At 41.6% G+C, this 27339-nt stretch overlaps 1 protein-coding gene across 5 annotated transcripts in view; it reads left to right on the plus strand.

Moving 5' to 3' along the window:
- plecb (plectin b) overlaps positions 1-27339 on the plus strand; it is a 151071-nt gene that overhangs the window by 42290 nt on the left and 81442 nt on the right. The window contains exon 1 of one of the 5 annotated variants that reach the window (XM_061820443.1): positions 25408-25557. The exons of the other annotated variants lie outside the window; for them this stretch is intronic. Coding sequence (XP_061676427.1) covers positions 25524-25557 — 34 coding nt within the window. The 5' untranslated portion in view covers positions 25408-25523. Of the gene's footprint in view, positions 1-25407; positions 25558-27339 lie in introns of those variants that run through there. 5 annotated transcript variants of the gene reach the window in all.

Raw genomic sequence — 27339 nt, forward strand, 5'->3', positions numbered from 1 at the left:
CCAGAACCCCTTAGAAAGAGTGTCAGAAGCTCGGTCACCTGAGTTTTGTGCATAGTTGAAGCCGCTGGTCCTGCACATTTGAAAGTGACCTCACAAGTTGCTCAGCCACCTGGCGAGGATGCCCCTTGAATGCCTCCCTAGTGAGGTGTTCCAGCCCCAAAGACAAACCAGGACACCTTGGGGAAACTGCCTGCCTGCTGTCCTGGGAATGGCTGCTGAATGACTACAGTACATCCTCGAATGAGGTCATAGAGCTTGTTGTATGATCATCAGCAATTGTCGCAGAAGCATTTAGCTCTCATATGCAGTATGATCATGCCACACTCCTGAAATGTTATTTGATGCAGAGTTGAAAAATGCATTAACATATTTGAACCTTTGCATGAGATTATTGACTTATGAAAAATGTACATGGCAATGTTGTTTTGTTGTCACAATTAAGACCACTTCTTCCTCTCCATCCTTCCACGTGGTTGAAGTTCAGCGTCTCATGTCATGTGCATGCGTGTCGTCAATGTAACGTACCCTGACGCCACGTGATGCTGTTCAAATTTCAGTTAAGAAGAACTGATAATATTGGAGGTGAACAAGTGCGATGGAATTGATATGCTAGAAACCGGTTCTCGATCCCCATCCCTGGTCATGGAATAGTTCCAGAGTATAGCACACGTGTGGATAATGTTTTTATATTCTTATGTCTAACCATTCTGTGTTAGAAGTGTGACGTCAAAACGTGTTGCTCATTTAATGATAATTTCACGTTATGTTTTTGTTGTTGTTTTTGTCAGCATCCAGCTGCCTTGCATTGATCAGCACTACTAAAGATTACTGTGAGGCATGATAACACAACTGTAAAGGATTGATTCAGGGACTTTTAAGGGAGCAAGAGCAGTCCAATGGGATGCTTCCCTAAGCTGACATCCTTCCTGTCAGACATGGAATAACTTTGCAGAAAAGAAGCCAGTGTCCTTTTGAAAAGAAACAAAACAAAACTCCTGCTGTTGTTTGTCAAATGAAATGCTCATAGTTCCAGTTAAGTGACTTACATTTTCCTCCCCATAAAATGATTTATACAGTTAGGTTAGGCTCTATTCACTGCTTGAATTTTATTCCTTCCATTTATTGCATGTTTTAATGTCCATTAAAATTTTTTTTGTTGTATTTTTACAGGATAGAGAAAATTGCACACTCACATTATGATTTGCAGGGTCTGTTGTTGAGAACCGAACGGAAAACAAATTAATACAAAACAAATCAAATATGATTGTGACGGATGAAATAATTAGGGCATCAATCACCACCATCCTACTTGGCAAAAACATTTCATCAACCCAACCATCCCATCTTTCTACCCATCAGATTAATCATTAAAATGGGATTCTGCGAATTTACATAACTACTTGGTTCTTGATTCTTAATTTAGGTACTGGGATCAGAACATGAACAAAACAGATCAGAACTTTTCCTTTCTTTACACACATGTTCAACCATTTTATATAGAGAAGGGAGCAGCTTTTTATTCATTCGCATGAAAATTTTGTTTTGTTTTATTATTTTAAATACCACGTGTTCCACTACACTTAAAGTTTTTTTTTTTTTCAGAAATATCTCTCTGTGAAAAGCTGCAGTGGAAATATATTTTCTTTATTGCCAAGGATACTTCGGAAGGAATTCCGTTCTATTACTTTATAAGTAAATAATTCAAATTCCCCCAGACACCTGATTGGATGCTTAGTTGCACTAATGTTTGCTAGTTAACATGTGGCAGGCCACACTTGCCTTGGTCCTTCTCAACTGCTTCCTGACACTGAAGAGCTGTGACTTTATTGGTGGCCAGTGGTATTCAGGGCAGCTGGAGCCAGTGTGACACTCACCAACCACAAAGTCCAGGAATGTCTCCACGGGTCACCCCTCACAGCTGACACTCAGGGTGAATGCACCTCATGTTTTCTCTCTCTCTCTCTCTCTCTCTCCTCTCTCTCTCCTCTCTCTCTCTCTCTCTCTCTCTCTTCTCTCTCTCTCTCTCTCTCTCTCTCTCTCTCTCCAAAAAAATGTATACACACTTTAAATAATATGTGTAAATTATCATATGTTAAAAATTATTCAAATTATAATAAACATCACGTTTACAGTTATTTAATGTGTTTAGAATATTTTGGGGGACACCCTCTATATATATATATATATCTCAAACCTCACACACACACACACACACACACGCTGACCCACGCGCACACACTCTTGGAAATTACAAACACACAAGGAATTGCTGCATCACGCCCTCTAAGAAGATCACTTAATCTCTCTTCAATCTGGGATACCAAAGAAGGAGGAGGTACAGTATTTAACCCAGAATACCTTTCACAGTCATTCTCTCCAGCTTTGACAGAAGATGCAGTTAGATATGAACTGCCCTAAATGGCAGGTCTGACTCCATGAGCTACACACTGTTCAGTTACATAAAAGGTATGACTAAAAACTTCTGAGATAATCAACGGCTGTTAAACTAAACAGACCCTCCTCCATATGCGTGTTTCATTTGACTGTGAGGTCCTTGAGGGGTGTGGCTGCTCTCCCTTAGAGCACAGGTCAAAAGGCAAACCCTGGAAAAAAAACTCCCATTTGTTTTTCTTATCTCAGAGCATTGCTAATTTGGGCTTTCCTGTTACACTGGAGCGACTCTAACATTTATATCAGGAAAACACACTACTCTGTGGCGATGTTTATCCTCGAGCCACCTTTCAACTTGTCATGGAAATCTTTGATCTGTTTATCAAGTGTGTGGAATAAAACTGTATATTGATATTGCTATGGCTGTTGAAAAAGCTTGATGTCCAGCAGAACCATGAAAACTTACATAGGTAAAATGCCTTTAGTTTTGCATCGTTGACTTTTGTGTTCCGAATCAGACCAAAAATACTTGCTAAAAAAAAAAAAGAAATCTCGAGTCTGGCTGCAGTTCTTAAACAGGAGGTAAGATATTGAAGTCAACTTTGTAAAAGTTTGTGAAAACCAGATTTAACCAATATAAATCCTAGGCCGTACATGGGTCTCACATCTAGACTTGGAAGCAGTATATATCCAGGTTGATGGATGATGTTGCAGAAACTATGGCCCTTGTAATGTGCATATCATTATGAGCAAAGAAATGTAAAATTCATCCACCCATCCATTTTCAACACCGCTTATCCTGGTTAGGGTCATGGGGCGCTGTGTCAGATGCAGGATGTGAAAGACGGACTGCACCCAGAATTGCTTGTCAGTCATTCACAGGGCACATATAGACGCGGACATCCATTAGGTCGCTCGTTTATACCATCACTAAGTGGGAACTGAACCCATGCTTACCTGCACCAAAGTCAGCCATCACCATCACTGACTACAAGTAACATAACAATAATCAAATATACAGGAAATGGGATTCAGAAGTATTGCTCTTTCCTTATTAACATTGATGTGACAATAAGATAAGTTGGGGGGCTCTATCGCCTCTTTGTACTAAAGCATTCTGTTAAATGGCCTCTGGTTGTTGTTTTTTTTTTTTTTTTTGCCTGTACAACATTATTTCAGGTATGCGGGGCGGTGGGGCAGTGTGAAAAATGTCGATGTTTAAGCCTTCCATTGCTGAAGTGTAGTGGTGCAACAGTTGAATCCCCCACAGGCCCGACACCTGATGTAAACAGCAATAACTTCATAGAATTTTCATGCATGGAGGACCCCACAAAATGTACTCAAAATGATCCAACGATAGTGATCTGGTAAAAGTGGTGCCCTCAATATCCCATGAAGAAATTTTCATTTTATCTGAAGGTCTAAGAGGTCTCGCAACCATCCTGCTTTGGACCAAATCAAGATTTAAATTTCCTATGGTCAGCACCTGGTTCAAGTTTTGTTGTTCATTGTACTATTACAATAAAAATAATTCAGATAGAATATATTTATTTATTTATTTATTGTTTGCTATATTCTTCATGAGTTTCAAATGTCGTCAAGCTCTGGACTTTGGTTAGTTTGAGAGATGAACACAAAGCCCTAAAGATTAATTTTCCTTTCAGCTGTTAAGTTTATACTGTCATACCAGTCCTGTCAGCGGCATGCAGGTTCTTCCCTGAAAGGCTCCTGTTTCTCATCACTTGGCAATGTCACTGTTTCCAGTCATGTGAGCGAACAGCCCCGAATGGGTCATTGTCTTTCCACTGCTACAACTTTTCCAACTCTAACTAAGCAAGTTAAAGCTAGTAAAAAAAAGTTATCCACTTCTTTTTTTCCCCTTTCTTGTGGCCCATTGACTTTTTTGGAATTGATTCAAAGATCTAAAATTTGGGGAGAGATAGTCTTTTTGATAAATAATGTATTAACTCCCCTCAAAATGCCACCGTCCACTTTTTAGGAAACTACATTCACGCAGATGGGTTAAGATCAGCATTGTTTGTCAGACCACCAAAAGAAGTGTCCAAACCAGAACTACCTATTCACAGTTCACCAAATTCGACTGTGGCATTCCATTCATTGGCTTAACTATTTACTACTAACGAAAACAGTGGGGTGTGTCTTGGATGAAAACACAGACTATGGCTGAATAGTGTTCAGGCTTTTAATCCAATACTTTAGGCCAGAGATTTTAGTATCTGTGTGACCTCATGCAGGAGGAATGTTTTATCTGGCCACTGCAAAGCTACCAATTTAATGAAGACACCAAAGAGTCTGTGTCTGTCTGTCTGTCTCTCTCTCACTCTGGTTTCCTCCCACATTCCCAAAACATGCAACAATAATTGGAAACTCTAAATTGCCCCAAGTTGTGATTGTGAGTGCGACTGTTGTCTTTTTCCATGTGCCCTGTGATTGGCTAGCAACCAGTTCAGGGTGTACCCTGCCTCCTGCCCGATGACAGCTGGAATAGGCTCAGCACTCCCATGACCCTTGTGAGGATAAGCGGCTAAGAAAATAGATGGATAGATACATGCACAGCTATGCAATGTGGGCATATCCAATTCCCAAGATGCGTCTCCCGAGCCTGTGTGGTGGCCATGTTGAATGTGGGGCATTGACGTGACAGCCATGTGGTGTAGTTATAGTGGCGGATGACAGCAGCATATCTCTGGAGTAGGGTGGCATGGCAGATGACTATTTGGGACATTTGCCTCAGTTCTGAAGACCCAGATTTAAATCCACTCATTTCCTGTGTGGAGTTTGCATGTTCTCTATGTGCGTGCTTTCGTGTTCTTAGACTTTTGAGATGTTTAGTGCATCTGGATTAGAGATTCAATCTCCATTCCAGTGGTCTTATAAAACAATAACTTGATTCCCCCTTCAAAGCGGGTCAGTTTTGAGATGATCCTGACACATTCTGTGGTATGAGGTGTGTTCAAACTACTCCTCGCCAATCTACTGGGAAGACAATATATATATGAAATATACAGTCACAAACAAAAATCTGGGCAACACCAAGGACATCTGAGGCAAATTCACTGTAATAATGATCTTAGAATGATAGCTAACCAATCTACGTTCCCACCCTCATCTGTGGTCATGATTTGTGGGTAATGACTGAAGCAATGAGATCCTGGATACAAGTGTCTAAAACGAGTCTCATCCACAGGCTATCTGGGCTCTCTTAGATATAGGATGAGAAGCTCCATCATCTGGGAGGGGCTCAGTGTCAAGCTGCTCCTCCTCCGCATTAAAAGGACCCAGATAAGGTGGTGTGGACATCTGTTTAGGATGCCTCCTGGACGCCTCCCTGGTGAGGTGTTCAGGCCATGTCTTGCCATGTGGAGACTCCAGGGACGCCCCAGGACACAGTGGAGAGACCATGTTTATCAGCTGGCTTGGGAATGCTTCGGGATCCCCGTGGAAGAGCTGGAAGAAATGGCTGTGGAGAGAGAAGTTTGGGCTTCCCTACTAAAGTTACTGCCCCCGCAACCTGACCTCGGATAGGCAGAAGAAAATTGATGGATGGATAATTACACCCAGGGACACACATACTCAGGGTTTCTTGTGGGGTTAGTGCAGGGTCAGGGAGATAGAGGTGTCGGCTCGGGATTCATAACATTAGTGATTTGCTTCCCCACCCTGCCTGCCTACCAGATGCAGCATTACACACACCCATCCCTGTTTTTTTAATGGACTACATACACTGATTTATTGAGGGCAGTTGGATTTGGGCCAGGGGGATTTGTTTGCATGGGCAGCAGTGCCTAGCAGTCCTACCGTCATGCGCATCCTTACGGGCCACTACAGATTTTAGTGCACTACATCCCATACTGGATCGGTCGTGGCCCGGGTTAACAACGCCCGCCCCGGCACTGCTAACCTGCAGGGCGTCGGTGGAAATTCAGCTACTGTGGGTCGAAGACAAAGAAGAGGAGGAAACCGGATCCAGCATCAGAAGAAAAAGAGGAATGCACAGAGCCTACAACTGAGTGTAGGGACTTTGAATGTTGGGACTATGACAAGAAAAGCGAAGAAGCTGGTTGACATGATGATTAGGAGAAACGTTGAAATATGTAACCGAGAGAGCAGGTGAGGAGGTACTAAGACTAGAAGTTTAGGGGCAGGTTTTAAATTATTTTAGCATGGAATAGATGGGAAGAGAAATGGAGTTAGGGTTATTTTAAAGGAAGAGCTGGCTAAGAATGTCTTGGAGGTGAAAAGAGTATCAGATCGAGTGATGAGACTAAAATTTAAAATTGAGGGTGTTATGTATAATGTGGTTAGCGGCTATGCACCACAGGTAGGATGTGACCTAGAGTTGAAAGAGAAATTCTGGAAGGAACTAGATGAAGTAGTTCTTAGCATCCCAGACAGCGAGAGAGTTGTGATTGGTGCAGATTGTAATGGACAAATTGGTAAAGGAAACAGGGGCGATGAAGAAGTGATGGGTAAGTACGGCATCCAGGAAAGGAACCTTGAGGGACAGATGGTGGTGGACTTTGCAAAAATGATGGAGATGGGTGTAGTGAACACTTATTTCCAGAAGAAGGAGGAACATATAGCGACCTACAAGAGCGGAGGTAGAAGCACGCAGGTGGATTATATTTTGTGCAGACGATGTAATCTGAAGGATTTTACTGACTGTAAAGTAGTGGTGGGGGAGAGTGTAGCTCGACAGCAAAGGATGGTGGTGTGTAGGATAACTTTGGTGGTGGGTAGGAAGATTAAGAATACAAAGCTAGAGCAGAGAACCATGTGGTGGAAGCTGAGAAAGGAAGAATGTTGTGTGGCCTTTCGGAAAGAGGTGAGACAGGCTCTCGATGGACAGCAGAAGCTCCCAGAAGACTGGACTACGACAGCCAAGGTAATCAGAGAGACAGGCAGGAGAGTACTTGGTGTGTCTTTTGGTAGGAAAAGGCAGAAGGAGACTTGGTGGTGGAACCCCAAAATACAGGGAGTCATACAAAGAAAGAGATTAGCGAAGAAGAAGTGGGACACCGAGAGGACTGAGGAGAGGTGAAAGGAGTACATCGAGATGCGACGTAGGTTAAAGGTAGAGATGGCAAAGGCTAAACAAGAGGCATATGAAGACATGTACACCAGGTTGGACACGAAAGAAGGAGAAAAGGATCTCTCCAGGTTGGCCAGACAGAGGGATAGAGATGGGAAGGATGTGCAGCAGGTAAGGGTGATTAAGGATAGAGATGGAAATGTGTTGACTGGTGCCTGTAGTGTGCTAAATAGAATACTTTGAGAAGTTGATGAATGAAGAAAATGAGAGGGAAGGAAGAGTTGAAGAGGCAAGAGTGAAGGACCAGGAAGTGGAAATGATTACTAAGGGGGAAGTCAGAAAGGCACTACAAAGGATGAAAAATGGAAAGGCAGTTGGTCCTGATGACATACCGGTAGAGGTATGGAAGCAATTTGGAGAGATGGCTGTGGAGTTGTTGACCAACTTATTCAACAGAATACTAGCGGGCGAAAAGATGCCTGAAGAATGGAGGAAAAGTGTTCTAGTTCCCATTTTTAAGAACAAAGGGGATGTTCAGAGCTGTGGGAACTATAGAGGAATAAAGTTGATGAGCCACACAATGAAGTTATGGGAAAGAGTAGTGGAGGCTAGACTCAGGACAGAAGTAAGTATCTGCGAGCAACAGTATGGTTTCATGCCTAGAAAGAGTACCACAGATGCATTATTTGCCTTGAGGATGCTCGTGGAAAAGTACAGAGAAGGTCAGAAGGAGCTACATTGTGTCTTTGTGGATCTAGAGAAAGCCTATGACAGAGTACCAAGAGAGGAACTGTGGTACTGCATGCGTAAGTCTGGTGTGGCAGAGAAGTATGTTAAAATAGTACAGGACATGTATGATGGCAGCAGAACAATGGTGAGGTGTGCCTTAGGTGTGACAGAGGAATTTACGGTGGAGGTGGGACTGCATCAGGGATCAGCTCTGAGCCCCTTCCTGTTTGCAGTGGTAATGGATAGGCTGACAGATGCGGCGAGACTGGAATCCCCTTGGACCTTGATGTTCGCAGATGATATTGTCATATGCAGGAAAGCAGGGAGCATGCAGAGGAACAATTAGAAAGATGGAGCCATGCACTGGAAAGGAGAGGAATGAAGATTAGTCGAAGTAAAACAGAATATATGTGCGTGAATGAGAGAGGTGGAGGGGGAAGAGTGAGGCTACAGAAAAGATAGCAAGGGTGGACGACTTCAAATATTTAGGGTCAACAATCCAGAGCAATGGTGAGTGTGGTAAGGAAGTGAAGAAACGGGTCCAAGCAGGTTGGAACAGCTGGCGGAAGGTGTCTGGTGTGTTATGTGACAGAAGAGTCTCTGCTAGGATAAAGGGCAAAGTTTACAAAACAGTGGTGAGGCTGGCCATGATGTACGGATTAGAGACGATGGCACTGAAGAAACAACAGGAAGCAGAACTGGAGGTAGCAGAAATGAAAATGTTGAGGTTCTCGCTCAGAGTGAGCAGGTTGGATAGCATTAGATTATTAGAAGGACAGCCAAATTTGGAATATTTTGGAGAAAAGATTCGAGAGAGCAAACTTTGATGGTTTGGACCAGAGGCGAGAGAGTGAGTATATTGGTGGAACGGTGCTGAGCTGCCAGGCAAAAGAGCGAGAGGAAGACCAAAGAGAAGGTTTATGGATGTGGTGAGGAAAGACATGAGGGCAGTTGGGGTTAGAGAGGAAGATGCAGAAGATAGGCTAAGATGGCAAAAGATGACACGCTGTGGCGACCCCTAACGGGACAAGCCGAAAGGAAAAGAAGAAGAAGACACCTCTCTGGGGTCACTTATACACAGGATAGGGCCATTGACTGGCATTCAGAGATCTTGCAGTCATAGTAATGGGGTGAGGTGGGTTTCCACTAGGCTCGGTGAGCCGCACCTGGGGCGGGGTCTCACTGGCTGCTCAGGGTGTGGGCTCCCCTCTCATGTCCTGTGGCTGCTCTCCTGAGTGCTCTTATCATTACCCTGTTGGACACCCTTACCCACCCCACTTTTCACCAAGCAGTAACTTGCCTTCGGGTATCGACTGGGTGGGGTGGGTTCCTCAGCTCCTGTGTTGTAGGAAAAGCATTTACAGGTGACTTCTGAAGGTTATTGTGCATTTCAATTCATTTGCATTTCACAACAAATACACACTTCTGGGACTTATTCGCATGGCGTGGGGTCACTCTCCCTTTGCAATAAAATAACTACTTATTTTGTTACATATAGATATGCAATATTAGAGGGGGGCTATAATTCTACAAAATGCCAGGAATGAATTCAAATGAACCACATACCCATGAAAACTACATTTTTCAACATCATTTTTCATTTAGAATTGGCTTCTCTTGGCTCCTGGAATATATGTGAAAACCGCAGATACGTGCATTTTTGCCTAAATAACACACTGAGAGAGTTTATCATCAATATCATGTAGACCATTATGTGGCCAAACTGAATGCATGCATTCAATTACTCATTTGACTAGTGAAGGTCTACAAGATTTAAAGGAAAACTTGCCACTTGATTGACTTATACTTACTTGACTTGATTGGTAGACAGAAACCACTGACAATACAGCAGATTCAATAGCAATTGACTTTAAAGCTCAAGTGTCGTCAAAAGGATGATTTTTGGTATATTATTAATGAAAAACCCACAGCCAATATGGTCCCATGTGTTTTTTCACCACAAAACATGATTTTGACATATACAGCTTTTTGTAACTCCCGCCATGAAAATCCTCTCAGGGATTTGTATTCGAGAAGAAGCAGGAAGTGACGTACAAGACAGAAGCGCCCCCTAGTGGACTTGTTTGTTTCCATTAGTTTTACCTCCGGGACGGTAGCTCGTTGTTCCCTCGTGTTAGCCAAAATGCCGGCTCATTGCATTGCTGGACATTGCTTGAACACTCGGGAGAATGGAATTACCCTTCATAAGTTTGAAAGACCCTGTTCGTTGTGAAAAATGGATTGCACGGGTGCAGAGGACGAGAGCTTTGTGGGTTCCAAATAACAGGTAGGTGTGTATACAGCTACTAAAAAAAAACAATAGTTTGGGGCGGACCATGTAATCGGTCTATCTCATAACGTAACAAAAGATCCGCGTGTGAAATGTGTCGATGTGCGTGTCGCCCAGCCAACAATGTCTCACTCAGCCTGCAACATAGCTCGGCTCCACCCCTCCTTATGTAGCTCCACACCGGCTGAGGCGCCGCGTTCAGCGGTCACATCTTCCGCGAAGGCCGCGGGTCGGGCTTTGCGACGGGGGCGGCTCTCGGCTGTGTTCATCGAGTACTGTGGCGTCTGTGAGCCCCCCCAAAGGAGCACCGCTCGGCTCTGTCATAAGCCACACCGGCCGGCTGAGATGAGCCGCGATGGCTCATCTCCGCCGCGGAAGTGGATCGGACGGGATGGGGTTTGGCCGTGATGGCATATCATCTGAATATGGCTCGAAACAATGGTGTAATATTGCTCTGAGGGCTAAAAACAATCTTGTAATATTGCCCCGGTAACTTCACTCGGTTGTGTGGTGTTGTCCTTTTCAAAAAGAGCTTCCGTGTCAGAAGAGGCGTTGGAAAAATCCAAATATCTCTGTTGTTCGGCTTCCATAGTAGCAGGCACTGCACGTTTTCAACGGCGGAAGTGACGATGACGTCCAGAACAGATGACGCGACTAATATGGTGACCACTTGGATGTCGAGGGACACTCAATTGCGCAATTTTGTGCATGGATGACGCTCCGCTCACTTTTTTTTTTTTTTGTATAGACATTGAAATGAATACTGTTATATGTATTTTTCATTACAATATCTATTTTAGAATGTTTATAGGGATGTCACCCACTCTTTAAGCTCCTAGAAGTTGCATCTGGACATACAGCAGAGGAACTCTACAAAGCTGTAGATGATCACATGACTGACTCCACTGATCACAGTAAAGGTGTTGCGGCTGCACTGGCAATTAAGTTCAACCGAGATGAAACAGCTGGACAAATCTTTTGTGATAGTCACACAACACTTGGATTTGATCGTGGTATGTCCAAAGTTGTCAACAGTATTGAGGATAAGATGGGAATGCAAAACGTATTCAATCGTTTCCTTTTAGACCTGGATATTGGCCAAAGAAAAGATACAGTCTGCATGACTACTGTCTCCTGAGTCTCTTTGGACCAGACAACTTTCAAAAACCATGGAACTACTATAAGGATTTCAAAGTCTTCATGCAGCAGAAAGCCAAGCCAACTCATCTATTTCTAATGAAGGATGCCCGTTTTGGTGCGCTTTCAAAATCATGTGCGATCACGTGCCATCACTGGGATGATTTCAGGAGCTTCCTGAGTAGCCATGAGTACATTACCAACAAGCTAGCCTGCCTTGTTCGAGATGCGTTAGCTCTTGAATATGTCAAAGTGGTTATTGCTGTTGTTGCTCCCTTTGGGTTGCACCTTGTTTCTCATTTCATGCAAAGACTATTTCAAGCAAAGCAACATATCCAAGCCTTGCAGAATTCTTTGCATCACTCCACAGTGATCTCCAGAACACAGAAGTTGATGAAGAATTCTTCTGTTTCCAGCAACCTACTTTCAGTGGAATTTCTAAGATTCTCTTTGATGAAGTTAAGGCAAACTACAAGCTTGTCGAATCTGTCAAAGAGATGGCAACTACACATACCAAAGAATGTGTATCTTTGGCAAACAGAATTCTTCCCAAAATGGCTGATGTCCTTGGCATGCAGAGGGGCAAATATTATGATTTTGGAGGATATGAGAAAGAATATCCAGTGTTTGAACAGGCCCAGAATATCGACAAGGCTCCTGTTCACAACTTGCAGTTGGAAAGGCTGTGTGGAGACAGATCAGCTGCTAAAAAAGAAGCCTAGTTTGGACACTGTATCTTGTGGCAATACACTAAAGCTGACTAAAGACTTGTGCCAAAAAGATGATTCAAGTGATTTCCGTAAAATGGCCCCAGTGGTCAAGATTATGGATAATATTACTGCAGACTGGAACAAATGCCAGCAGTATCTTAGAGCTGCTGGGCTTAGTAAGAAGGAAACTAATCTGCTACATGTTGAGAACAGACAACTAAATATTTTGGACAGACTGAAGGACCAAGGCCATTCACAGCAGCTGAACATGTTGATAAGTACATTCAGAATACAGCAGATGACCTAAAGACAAAGACCAAGAGAATGAAAGACGAAGTAACATTTGCCAGAGATACCTCAGTATCACTACCCAGAACAAGCCATGTCTTCAGGATGTTCAACAGTGAAGGTCGAAAGCGGAAGATTCTGACTCCTGAACAGTTTGGTGACAATCTTAAGGTTCTGTTAGGCAAGACCAGGGACAGATCTACACTTACATAGTCAGACTTTTGTTTGGCCATGGAGCAACTTCCCTGACACTATATCCAATAGCTGAATGTGAATAGCCTGACATGTGTCGGACATACAAGGATGCACACTGAATATTTCTGCAAAATAACGATTTTAAGGTTACAGTCATGTATTTCATAAAATGAAAGTAGCCGCAAGAAGCAAAATCACAGAGAGAAATAACATTTAGATATCTTCTTTATGTACAATAAAGATTTATTTAAACTCATTCCCGGGTGTTTTTCCTCCAAAAAGACATTTTTAGCCTCCCCCTAGTAATATAACTAAGTGAACCTCCTGCGTCACCCTCACTTGCACTCTTATTTCACAGTTGTTGTTTTTTATTTATTTACATACGTTGCCACTCCCACTGCGCTTTAGTTGTATCTTACAGCCAGGTCCACTAACTCTGTCCTATATGTTTCCCCTCCTGTCCTTGTTCTGTCCTGTCATATATTTTACTGTCCTTCCTTCACAGACAGCCCATCCAACACTGATGAATCTTAATTGTCATGAGACTGAGCATATAAGGATTTAATTTCCTCATAGTTATCAGAGATAATGTTCTTTTTTTTTGTTGGCTTCTCTTCCTATATTATTTAGTTATATCTTCACAAAATGGGGAGAGATACCCTTTTGTTGTTTTCTGTCACTCCTCATTAAAACTTGGTTCTCTCCAATTGAAATTTTCTCTCGAGCTCTTTAGCTTGCAGGCTAGCTTTTGAGCTTGCAATCTAGCTCATTAGCCCGTGACGACAAACTGTTACCATTCCTTTGAAGCCCAAGTGTCATCCCTATAAACATTCTAAAATAGATATTGTAATGAAAAATACATATAACATTATTCACTTCAATGTCTATACGAAAAAATAAATGTGAGCGGAGAGCGCGTCATCCATGTGCAAAGTTGCAGAAGTGTCATTCTACGATATCCAAGTCGTTGCCATATTGGCTGCATCCTCCGTCCGTGATGTCACTCGGACATTCGCCAATGAAAACATGCAGTGCACCCTAAGTATGGTAGACAAACGCGCCCCTTCTCACACGGAAGCTCTTTTCGAAAAGCAGAACACCACACAACCGAGTGAAGTTACCGGGGCAATATTACACCATTGTTTCGAGCCATATTCAGATGATATACGATCACGGCCAAACCGCATCCCCGTCCGATCCATTTCCGCGGCAGAGATGAGCCGTCGCGGCTCATCGCTGCCGGCCGGTGTGGCTTATGACGGAGGCGAGTCGTGCTGCTTTAAGGGCTTGTTTGTAGACGCCGCAGTACGCGATGAACAACACAGTCGAGCCGGGGCACTTTATGCGGGCACGCGGTGAAGTGAGGCATTCTCGGCTGGGTTCTTCGGAGCCGCCCCCGTCCGCAAAGCCCAACGCGCAGCCTTCGCAGAAGCTGTGACCGCCGAATGTAGTGCCTCAGCCAGTGTGGCTGATTTTCGGCGCCGTGGTGGCATACAATGGAGCCGAGCTGTGCTGCTTTAGGGGGTTGTTCATAGCCGCCGCAGTACGAGATGAACATCACCGTCGAGCCGGGGCGCTTTACTGTGTGCACGCGGCTGAGTGAGGCATTTTTAGCTGGGTTCTTCAGAGCCGCCGCCGTCCGCGAGCCCAAAGCGCAGCCTTCGCTGGCTAAGCATGCAGCAGCCTGATGCCGTCCAACGCGCACATCGACATATTTCGTACGCGGATCTTTTGTTACGTTATGAGACACCGATTATGTGGTCCGCCCCAAACTATTATTTTTTTAGTAGCTGTATACACGCCTACCTGTTAATTTGGAACCCACGAAGCTCTCGTCCTCTGCACCCGTGCAATCCATTTTTTCACGACGAACCGCGTCTCTTGCAAATTTATGAAGGGTAAATCCATTTTCTTGAGTGTTCAAGCAATGTCCAGCAATGCAATGAGCCGGCATTTTGGCTAACACGAACGAACAACGAGCTACCTTCCCGGAGGAAAAACTAATGGAAACAAACGAGTGCCTCTGTCCTTTACGTCACTTCCTGGTTCTCCTCGAAAACAAATCCCTTGAGAGGATTTTCATGGCGGGAGTTACAAAAAGCTGTATACGTCAAAATCAGGTTTTGTGGTGGGAAAAAATGCATGGGCCCATATTGGCTGCCGTTTTTTCATTAATAACATACTAAAAATCGTCCATTTCATGACAGTACCCCTTTAAGTGTTTATGTTGTTAATCCACACCAGGGATGTCAAACTCATTTTTGTGGTGGGGCAAATTGTAGTTATGGTTTCCCTCAAAGTGCCGTTATGACTGTGAAACCATAAAAAATTTTAACCGCCTCATCATATTTACACATGAAATTTATGAAGTAGTTTAGGTGTCAGAAATCAGGGGTAATAAAACAAAAATGCTTGCAATATTCATTCATCTATTTGTTGACCCGCTTATCTGAGTCAAGAGTCGCAAGAATGCTGGAACCTATACCAGTTATCAATGGGAAGGATGTGGGGTACACCCTGAACTGGTTGCCAGCCAATCACAGGGCAAATAGAACAAAAAAAAACATTAACATTTACATTCACACCTATGGACAATTTAGAGTCTTCAATTAACCAACCTTGAATTTGGGATGTGGGAGGAAACTGGAGAAAACCCACGCAGGCATGGCAAAATCATGATAACCCCGCACAGGCGAGGCCAGGATTTGAACCCCAGTCCTCAGAACTGTGAGGCAGACGGTCTAACTAGTCATCCACAATTCCATCAAAATCAGTGTTGTTTAAAGCTAAAAATAGGTTTAATTAGTTCTCTTAAATTCAAAACCATACACTAGACTTTAAAACTGAGCACGTTTCATCATTTCCAGCAGACCCACCTACTGTATTTACATCTGGTTGGCTTTTGATGGCAAGGCTTGTTTGCAGGCTTTTTCTAAAAGATGCACAAATACTTTGGAATGCTGCTTGACAGTAAAGATCAGCATACCTTCAATCTTGCTGAATTGTCAATGATGCTTCCTAGATGTCCATAATCTTGTACAAGAAGGCATTCTCAAGATGAATCAAATCACAGCTCAGCAACAGGGCAGCAGATGGTTATCACCTATAAGTGGGTGGATGGATTTGACATTTATTTTGTTTAAGGTTAATTTCTCTTACTGTCCATATTGAGTTTTAGACAGGCCACTTTCACTGAGTGTTATTTTTAAAATCAAGGAATGTCTATGATTTTCAATCAAAAGCCATTTTCAGAGAAATAAACTTTGGGTCACAGACCTACTGATTTTGACACTTAATTGTGGAAGCCTTTCTATTGAAACGTGTTTGCTTGTCCTTGCCTTGGGCAGTGCACTAGCATAAAGAGTTCAGGTTTAGTTCTGGGTTCAAATTGCTGTCCTTTGTATACGAAACAGCCTTATGGGCTCTCTGAACTTGAGTGGGTTCTCTGACACCCCCCCCCCCCCCACAGTCCATGAACATCAATTGTAGGTTAAATGACAACTCTAAATTGGCCATAGCTGTGAATATGTGTGTTCATGTTTGTCTACCTCTAATTGTCAGTACGGTAATTTGTCCAAAGTGTATCTTTAACCCATCTGTGACGCTGCAAACAATAACGTGTTGAAAAAAACAATGGATTGATTTAGTGTCTTAGCATCTCAGTTTGCTTGATATAGTTATTTGGTGTGTTGGATTATAATTTAACAAAGATTCACTTAAGACAACAGATATGACTAGCACATACAAGATATATTTGTTTTGCATTGGCAGGATTCTACCACTTTACAAAATACTTTTAGTGTCATTGTCAGAGTAGTATGTAAGATGGTGGGGCTTCACTGTGTACCATGGTGTACCTAATGGCAGGGTCATCCACTATCCCTTATTTGTCATGCAACTCAATAAAAACATACATCACACTTGCCATAGTGATAACTGCTCATCATTAAAAAGACAATAAGAAAAAAAAATCATAATCAGATATGAAACAGAAGTTTCTGTAAGATTAAGATTATTATTTGTTTTCTTAGACACTGTCAGAGAAATATTTACTTAGAAGTACTGTACTCTGAAATGTACCCATCCACCCATTTTCTTAGCTGCTTATCCTCACACGGCTCATGGGGAGAGCTGGCGCCCTATCCCAGCTGTCAACAGGCAGGAGGCGGGGTACACCCTGAACTGGTTGCCAGTCAATCACAGGGCACATCAAGACAAACAGCCGCACTCACAATCACGCCTCGGGACAATTTCAAGTGTTCAATTAATGTTGCATGTTTTCATAATATGGGAGGAAACCGGAGTGCCTGGAGAAAACCCACACAGGCACAGGGAGAACATGCAAACTCCACACAAGCGGGTCCGGGATTGATCCCAGGACCTCAGAACTGTAAAGCCAACGCTTTCCATCTGAGACACCGTGCCACCTAATCTGAAATGTATTTACAATGGATTTTTGTTGTTTTGCTACCTACATAATAAGGGCAAAATATTTGAATTAGAGTGTTCAAAGCAGCGACCCTTCTGACAGTGTCAATAAAAGGTACAGTATACCCCTACTAGATTTCACTGTTTTGCACAGCTGTACCTAATTCTGTGGCCTTTCAGTTTATTTATTTATTTTGGTTGGTGAAAAGAGGCTCACTATAAAAACAACTCCAAGTGTATGGGTGTGTTCTTCACAGCCGCACTTCCCTTTTGTGCTAAGACTGTTGAACAAATGAACATGTGCTCTCTAGATACGTGGTTCCTGAAACGCCTTCCACTGCCATTCTTTACATGAGTGAAAGCCTAGGTTTTTGGATGATGCATGGGAGGAGCTTTGTGTCATGTAGACACATTATGACACGGAACGAGTGTGTGTTAAAGTACCAAAACAAAGATTACCCGTAAGAAGACCTGTAGTAGTTTACATTTAAGTGCGTAATCAGCTCAACAAAGACAGAAAAGTCTGAAGACAGTTCTTTAGTTCTATAAATTCTAAAGCCAAGCAGGAAGGAGGCAAAGCTGCTAAAGATACTTATCAATACATATAGTTTTTATTCATCACAAAACAGGACATCTGAAATGGACCATTCCAGATCAATCCAACATGAGATTATTTCTCTGAAAGGTATTTTCAATATTTTAGACTTGCACAGCATTCATAGATAAGAGTTTGTGCCCTTTGTGATTAATGTGAAGGTGTGGATTCTCGCGCATGCATTGTTTGGAAAGAAGCGGAAAGCAGAGGATTTCCCGGCATAGATTTTTTTTTTTTTTTAACTCAACTGTCACTATGAAACTATTTTTTCTTTTTGCAAAATATGAAGCTTCAATTAACAAATTTCATTAGTTTGATTACCTACCTGTGATAAGCAAGCTTTGTAAAAATATAGCTGGACATACATAATACATAAGTAATAAGCATAACAGGTTCTGTTGGTGAAAAGTACTCAAACCTCAAATTTGCCATGCAAAGGTTCTTTGCAAATCTGCATCACTCACTCCTGAGTCTGCTTGAGTGTTACAAAGGCTTAGAACTCAGTCCTTTCACCCGTACACTGAAAATGACAGGGATGTCTAACAACCAAAGATGCCGTACAAGTACAAAATGGACAGAAAGAAACGGTTAGAAAATAGCTTGAATTATTCAATAGATTATGTAAATATATTTTTTTAGGTCAACGCTATCACTTCAAGGTACCTCTCATCTACATGTCAGGTTTTCAGCCATTCCCTTTCAGAACCATTTTAAGTGGATTCTGTTATTGTGAGTAAGATGTGATGTCTTTAACTGAATAATGTTGCGTCCAGTCAAAGATATATGTTACTTATTTCTTTATTTATGAAAGACTACATACAGTAGACTGTATTGCAACACATATCTTTTATTACAGTTTATGGCATTATGGGGTATTCTTCTTCATCTTTAGTAGTATAAAGGCAGATGCACACCCACCTAAAAAAGGCAGTCAAACAAGGGATACTTTTTCTTTATAGACACAAGAGATATTTTTGTGCCTATGTAACATATCTCAGACAATGAATACTGTATTAGAACTAAGAAAATGTAATAATACTACCAATATTGGGAATAATAATTGAAGAATATTTGGATTAGTAATATCATATAGTGTTACCATATAAATTAATACATGACCAATACATAACATACCAATAATACTGCTTTAGCAATTGGCATACCATTAATTACTTTTATAGCAGGCATACATTTTTGTATTGCATTCCTGAAATACATTATATAATCCGGTAGGTTCTGCTCAGACAAGACAATCATGAGGATAAGTGGGATACAAAATGGATGGATCAAAATATGAGTTTTTTTAAGTGATACATCGTGAGGTCACGCTCATTTCAGGGTTCATGCCCACTCTGTACAAATTACATTTTCTTCAAATACACTGACATGAGAGTTAGTTTCTAAACTCAGAGTCCAGAAAGTGATTAAACATTCACCGCCTACAATTCTTCTTCATTTTCTGTTATTGTGACACTTTTAAAGTATTTCAGTCACTGGTTGACCTTGACCGACTTCAGTTTGCAAAAGAAATACGACACACAGGCTCTGCTTCCTTCTGTCATACTTTGACCTTGCTCTACTTCCTGTTCAGGAGAGTTCTTGCCGAGATTTTAGTTCTCTCTAGTAAGATGCTGCAAAGTCAACAACCAACAATAGTGTCATAACCTGATGTGCAGATGAAATGATTCGCTGCCTTCCTCTGATTGTCTCCCTCATATGAGGAATGTCCTCATTCTCCTTTGAGTTATTGTTACATGTATGTGAAGGTAAAGACTTTGTAGTGTCAAGACGGGAGCTGCACAACAATATATAATTTTCTCATACATGGGTTTAGTGTTGCACCAAGTACAGATATCAGGAATGAACAAAAGAAGCAATAGCACAGTGCAATCCATCCATCCATTTTCTGAGCCGCTTATCCTCAAGGGTCGCAAGGGTGCTGGAGCCTATCCCAGCTATAGGTAGGAGGCGGGGTGAACCCTGAACTTATTGCCAGCCAATCGTATGGCAGATAAACAAACAACCATTTGCACTCACATCCACACATACGGACAATTTAGAGTCATCAATTAACCCACCATACGTCCATTTTCAGGAAGTGAGAGGAAACCGAAGTGCACAGGGAGAACATGCAAACTCCACACAGGTGGAGCCGGGATTTGAACCGCGGTCCTCAGAACTCTGAAGCAGATGCTGTAACTAGTCGACAGTGCCACCTAGTACAGTACCATATTTTTCATTTTTTTAGGGTACCACTCATTTAAAAAAAAAAAAACAAATATATGTGACAGCACTCGTGTTTTACACAACAAGCAGACAGTCAGCCAATGAAGAAGAAAATTCAGAAATGTTGAAATTGCTTCAAACAGTTCAAATGTTTTTTTTTGTTTCTATGTGCTCTGTGATTGGCTGGCGACCAGTTCAGAGTGTACTCTGCCTCTCGTCTAAAGATAGCTTGGGATAGGCTCCAGTATGCCTGCAACTAATGTGAAGATAAGTGGTACTAAAAATGAATGAATGAATTTTATATATGAATAATATATATATATATAATGAATGAATTAATTTTATATATGCACTGTACTTTATGACTTTGGGACGAAAGGCGCATTACATGCTAGGCTGATTAGTCGATGATGGGGCACAAACACACTAACAACCATTCATACGTTCACAGTCATGATTAACGTGCCAATGAAATTAAATTATATCAGGAAAAAAAACCTCATTATTCCCTCTTGGGGGCAGCAATCCTGTTATTATGTTATAAATACATCCATCCATTTTTTTAGCTGCTCATCCTCACAAGAGTCGTGGGAGTGCTGGAGCCTATCCCAGCTGTCAAGGGGCAGGAGGTACACCCCGAGCTGGTTGCCAACAAATCACATGGCACACAGAGACAAACAGCTGCACTCACAATCCCCCCTAGGGACAATTTTGAGTCTCCAATTGATGTTGCATGTTTTTGAGATGTGGGAGGAAACCAGAGAACCTGGAGAAAACCCACGCAAACACGGGGTGAACATGGAAACGCCACACAGGCAGGGATGAACCTTGTACTTCAGAACTGGTTAATATAGAAGCAAGCACAGGACATTCAGAAATATATTTTAAGATTTCTATAAATAGATACATATTATTTATGCTACTGTGGAAAAGTAGTTTGCACCATTAGACACAGAATAATGTTGTTCTTCACACACCACCACTATACTATCAACAATTTGTTCACAATTGGGAAATTCCTCAGGCAAAGTATGAGTCATTCCTTCAGGGAAATATATCATGAGTAACTTCCTGTCTGTTGATGAGCTAATTTTTGAGAATGTAAATTCCAGGGGGAAGACCTGATTGCACTAGACTTGATCTGCAGCTATTAATTGGGTGAAGGTGTAACTTCAACCCCCCCCCCCAAAAAAAAAAAAAAACCCAACAGATAGATTATTTTATTAACTCATTAAACAACTGCAGCTCATTCAGAATCCTGCAGCTGGGGTTCTGACCAGAACAAAGAGGGCAGTGCATGTTACTCCAATTATAAAGTCATTACACTGGCTCCCAGTCTGCTTTGGAAGAGATTTTACAGTTCTGGTACTGGTTTTCTAAATCACTTAATGTTTTGGTCCTGAATAAAAGGAAGACATGCTAATGGGATATTAACCCAGTGGGGCTCTGCGATCGACAGACTTAGGTCAAATAGAAGAGGACAGAATCCAAAAGATACAGTACATAATATAGCAACACAAATGTAATAAATTGCCAACAGAAGTGCCCTGTGTGGGAATGTTTTTAAGTGCAGGTTGAAACTGCATTTTAGAGCATTTGCACTTTTAAATTACTTTTACGGCAGCACGGTGATGCAGCTGTAGAGTGTTGGCCTCACAGTTCTGAGGACGGGGGTTCAAAGCCAGCGTGGAGTTTGCAATGTTCCCCCCGTGCCTGCGTGGGTTTTCTCCAGGTACTCCGGTTTCCTGCCACATTGCCAAAACATACACTAATTGGAGACTCGAAGTTGATTATGAGTGCGGCTGTTGTCTGTCTCTATGTGATGTCTATAGGCTCCAGCACTTCCATGACATTCGTGAGACTGTTGTATCTTGGAAAATGGATATTCTGGCATTTGGCAAATAAAAATTATCTTCGTAATGTGGTACCTCTACTAAAGAAATTAGTTCCAGACGTCGTTTTCGTAATTTTTTGTAAGTAGAAGTGCTTTTTACATGTAAATTGCATAATCTGGTCCAAGCCCGCCGCCAAAAAAATAGCATTCAAAGTGCGTTATGTAAAAAATAATAAAAATGATGTTCATTTACCTTTGGTGTTGGGCGACTATGCGAAGAGAAGGGTGAGTGAGAAGCAAAAGGCATCATGGGGAACAGAGGAGGAGCCAAACGTATGACAGCCCAGACAAAACATACAAAAGACTGTATGCACACATGCAAACACATACACAATTTAATTCCACTAAAGTTTCTTGGAGCCTGGGGTGAAGAAAGATGAACAAACTCCCAAAAAACACAAATGCAAAACTCACAAAAAAGTACTTTACCAACATGCACTAGCATGTGACAGCGTGTGAAAGTGCTAGTGTAATTTCGGTGACAGTCGAGTGTCCAAGGGAAACCAAAAGCATCATTGCTAAAGATTGACGTCACTCCTAGCCAATGGGATGCCAGAAATAGCCTACGGTGATAGCCAATGGGATAGCAGCTCTATCGTGACACATAAAACAAGATACAGGATAAACATCATGGGTAAAGATTGACATTCCTCCTCGCCAATGGGATGCCAGGAAGATGCTACGGTGATCGCGTATGGAAGAGCAGCTCTATTGCACCACACAAACTAAGATACAGGATTTTTACGTCCGCTGGAACTTGGGGGCTGTAAATCCAGAGTCCATTTTTTTCCCTTCTTATACTGAACTTTCCTTCGTAACTAGAGAGAATATTTTTCCAAGGTGTTTCATAACTTGAATTTTTTGTGACTAGAGACATTCGTAAGAAGAGGTACCACTGTAATCCTAATTGACCTATAGTAGGAAAAGTGTGGTATGATTTCATGTCAGAAACTTGGTAAAAAAAAAGTTTCTTTTTAAACAATCCCCCTGCGTTGCCATTGTTTTTAGCAAAGACTATACCTGTCCTGTTATTGGCTCGCAACCAGATCCGGGTGTACTCTGCCTTTCACCCAAAGATAGAGGTCATGGCTCCAGCATAACCCTAGTAAGGATAGGTGGTGCAAAAAATGGAAGGATGGAGTACTCTTCCTACTATAAGATAATTCTATGAGGTTGATGGGTCCGGGGGGGAACACAACCTTCTAGCGCCTCTCAACTGAGCCTCTCTCCTAACGTCAGTCTAGCTTGTCTGTTGCAGCTGTGGACATTGCTTTGTTAACATCCACAATATCCTCTTTACTCTATTTTGGTCCTGGCTTCAGGGCTGTTTGGGGCATGGGAACAAAAGATAGCACCAAGGCCACCTACTCAGAGGCGGAGGGAGGATACTCTCTCATCCACCAGGATATACCCCAACATACTGGCACCAAATCAGTCAGCAATAAGGATGGAATACCTGATTGGCACCTCTTATCAGGGACAATTACAGAGTGGAAGACAGTCAAACCCTTCTCAAGAGGACAGTCCTGGAGTACAAGTCATTTGACAAGGCATACCCAGGTATATTTAGTCAGAATCTCCAAATGTGGCACAAGAGCACAGGCTCCCTTCTTGAGCCATTTCATATGTTCCACTTAAGCTGCTCTTTGTTGGATCCTTCACCGAGAACCTGTTCGCCGTGCAATTTGCCTTGCCTTACCTCCTATCCTTGCTGATCATTGTTCGTCTTTTCCTTTCGGCTTGTCCCGTTAGCCTGTCATCTTTTGGCTCGAGGAGGGGATTTTTGGGGTCCTGAATGCTGTATTTTTATGACACCTTTTATGTCAATGTTTCAATCCATTCTTCAAATAAATATCTGCTTTAAGCCTTTGCTCGCTGTAATATATTTTACTAGATATTGTTGTGACCTTTTCCACGTGACGATGAGAGGTGATCACAACCAGCTAGCTCGCAAGCTATCTAGTGCTCCTCTCAGCCTGCAAAGAGCGTGCATCTCCGTGGCATCACATCATCACTTTGGAACTAAAATAATAAGGGACGCTGCATTTCCAGGATTGAGACATAGTTAGCTCAATAACTGTGTAATCGTCATTTTATCTTACACTTATAGTGGAAGAAATCGGCCTACTAGTAATAATATAAATAACATAATTTACAGTTGTGCCAGATAACATTACGCGTACAAAGGCACTCGAGTTTTTATATAGTGGGCGAGGGATAACTCATAGTGGAGTTCCAAGTGCATCATGTGTTTCAGCCATACCCAAACAGTCAGGAGAAAGTGAAATTGTCAAAAAAACAGGTCAACACTATTTTACCAGAACTTAGTACACAACATAGTTGTCAGTCTTTGCACATTTTGAGGAGTTGTCTTTAAACATGTATCTGCCTTTAGAAATATCTCTGAGGTCACTTTACGGAGTCTTTAAGTCCCAGTTGTTTGACATGTGTGAGTACTGTACTGACTTCCTTGGCTAGAAAGGTCAAAAGAGGAGGACTATGTACTGAAAATGTAAAAAATTGTTCAGAGAGAATAGGGCCTACCTTTTCAAATAGATAAGTAAGATAAAATCATTTAGAGTTGCTTTGTTAAAAAGGAGCTAAAAAAAGCATATAAATAAAGTGTTGTCACCACATTTTCCAGTGCCATCTTAGCGGAATTGTTGCAAGAGAAAGGATGTAAATGCTGCCGAATACTTTGTGGCACAGGGGCTAAAGTGGATTTTAGGGATTCATGTTGTATTTTCCAAGAGAGTGGTTGATAAGCATCTGTCGGGTTACTCTATCTCTTTGCTAGGTGACTGTGTGGTTCTTTGCTGTAATTTAGAGGACCTGTATCAATCATTAACCATTTAAACTGTTGCCTCATAGGTAAGCTTTTACACCACTACGTCAAATAGCTCAACTGCAACGTGTCCGTATTCACTATGTAAATGTCCAGGAATTTAGCATATCTACCTCAGACAGATTTACTATTTACTGGACAATAAACAAGATTATATATACTTTCCCATAAATGATGGAAAGTAGAACTAGTGGCTTTCTATCCATAATTAATCGTATTATTATGTGACATTTTCTCCCTACGCATGTCTTGGATCAAATGCAATGATGTTATATATATATATATATATATGAATAATATTTTATGCACTTTCTCTGATATTTGTCAACTGTACATTTTAGATCTTTGTAAAATAAGAGAGACAATTACAGTACAATTTACAGATTTTTATACAAAGCTGAGTGAAGACTTCAGTCTTCAATTTTTTTATTTTTACTTCTCATCACACAATCCTGCAGGACCTGGAGATTGCAGCTCCTTTTCAAACACTTCACAGACTTACTGTACACAAGCTTTACACACAAATAGAGGCATTATAATGGAGGGCGGCTCTGACCTTGTGGGAGGGTGTGTGAGAGACTACCATTCTGTTCGACGAAGCGTTACTTGTGTGAACGAGAGAATGAAAGCTCATCGGGAGAGAAAGTCAAAGTTCTTGGGACAAATTTGTCAACTTTGAGGACGAATACTTGAGATTTGGGAGTTCTTGTATTACCAAAGTATTTTTGATACCCTTTTCCTCATGTTCCCCATGGCGTCCTTGTGGTCGAGCAAAGGTAAGCCACACTATTGTAAGGAAATGAAAAGAGGTGCAGCTGCATACAAAGAGGGGTAAAAAAGCCAATAGGTAAAGTGATACAGGTGACAAGCTGACTGAGAAGAGTCTGCTCATGGCTGACCCTAAATCAGTGGTCGTGCATGTCTGTATTATTGTTCAGTCAGTGCACCTTTGCAAGCTTTTTGAAGTTAGCTGCTTTCCTTTGCATATTTTTGGATGCATCATTTCAGTTCCAAGTACTAAATTCGTGTGTTATGAAGGGACACGTTCAAGAGAAATAAGTAACAGTCAGTAAACACGTGGAATTTTCCTATTTAGTACATTTTAGTAAAGTTTTTGGGCTATTTTACTCACAGAATGATTTCAGGACCTCGCACAGAGAGAAAAGAACATTTGTGCAGTTTGCGGTTATCCAAAGCCATTTGTTGCTTTTCAGGTTAGAAAGTTGGTAGGTAGACATTCAATGGATAAATAGATGCTGTTGTAGGTCACAATTGTGCTTTAACAATGATATACTGTACTTCTACTGCACTTTAGTATTTCCCTATATTCATTTGACATATTATGTATATATTATGTTTGGAATTGTAGTTTGCTCTGTGGAACTGCACTGCATTGTGAACTTTAACTTGTTTGTAATAGATTGAACTTGTCAGAGTTAAACAAGGACTTTTTCTTGGATGCAAATAGTTGATTGCCAGTAGTACCTGTCCTTTGAACATTGGTGAAATTGAACAGCAAAGTGCTTCTTGGTCACAAAATCTCCAAAAACCAAACTCTCATGGAGCAGTTCTGAATTTGGCCAAATTTGTGACAAACTGCACCAAATTGCTATTGAAGGCAAAAAGTAAGCAGAGCTGCTGCACCTCACTAGTTGATAAGTGTAATTCAGTGGTTTACGGTCAGCGGTGATGATGTTATGCCTTGTTTTTCTATTCAGACTGCAGGTTCTTTGAGAAAAAAGCTGTCAACCTTATAGTCTCAATCCCGTATTATATAAATTTTCCCCTTGTTATTGCAGTAACAAAAGCTGTACTTGACATTGTACAGGCGGACACCTTGAGCTGTGGTCCAGTTGATGAGACAGAACTGCCCAACTCAATGCAGAGTGGTTTTCAATTTACGAATGGAAGTTCAAAGTGCTGAAATTGTTTACATTTTGTGTATTTTATTAAAAAAAAGTGTACTCATCACAAGACATATGCGGTTCAGGATCATGGGGGAGCTGGAAACTATCTCAGCTGATTTTTGGCGAGAGGTGGCATATACACAGAGCACATACAACATTCACTCACATTCACACATTCAGTTGGGTTCAAAATAATAGCAGTCCAATGTGACTAACCAGATGAATCCATGTTTTCAATATATATATTTTTTTATTTCTATATGTCAAAGAAGTTACCAGTAGGTGCAGTACATTCTCAGAAAACCAACAAGACCCAGTGTTCATCATAAACAAACTCATAAGGCTGTGCAATTGGGAAATTTTTTGGAAAGGGTGTGTTAAAATATCAACAGCCTGCTGTTGACTGGAAAAACTCAATTATTTTTTTATTTTTTTTGTTTTTACGATTCACAAATCCTTTGAATCACTAAACTAATATTTAGTTGTATGACCACGGTTTTTTATAACTGCTTCACATTTGTGTGCCATGGAGGGAACCAACTTGTGGTACCTTTCAGCTATCATTCCACTCCAAGACTCCTTGACAACATTGAACAATACATTTCTTTTTTTTTTTTTTTTCCAGAATCAGCGGTTTTTATGTCACCCCAC

This window comes from Syngnathoides biaculeatus, chromosome 5, assembly GCF_019802595.1.
Source record: "Syngnathoides biaculeatus isolate LvHL_M chromosome 5, ASM1980259v1, whole genome shotgun sequence".
Classification (NCBI taxonomy): Eukaryota; Metazoa; Chordata; class Actinopteri; order Syngnathiformes; family Syngnathidae; genus Syngnathoides; species Syngnathoides biaculeatus.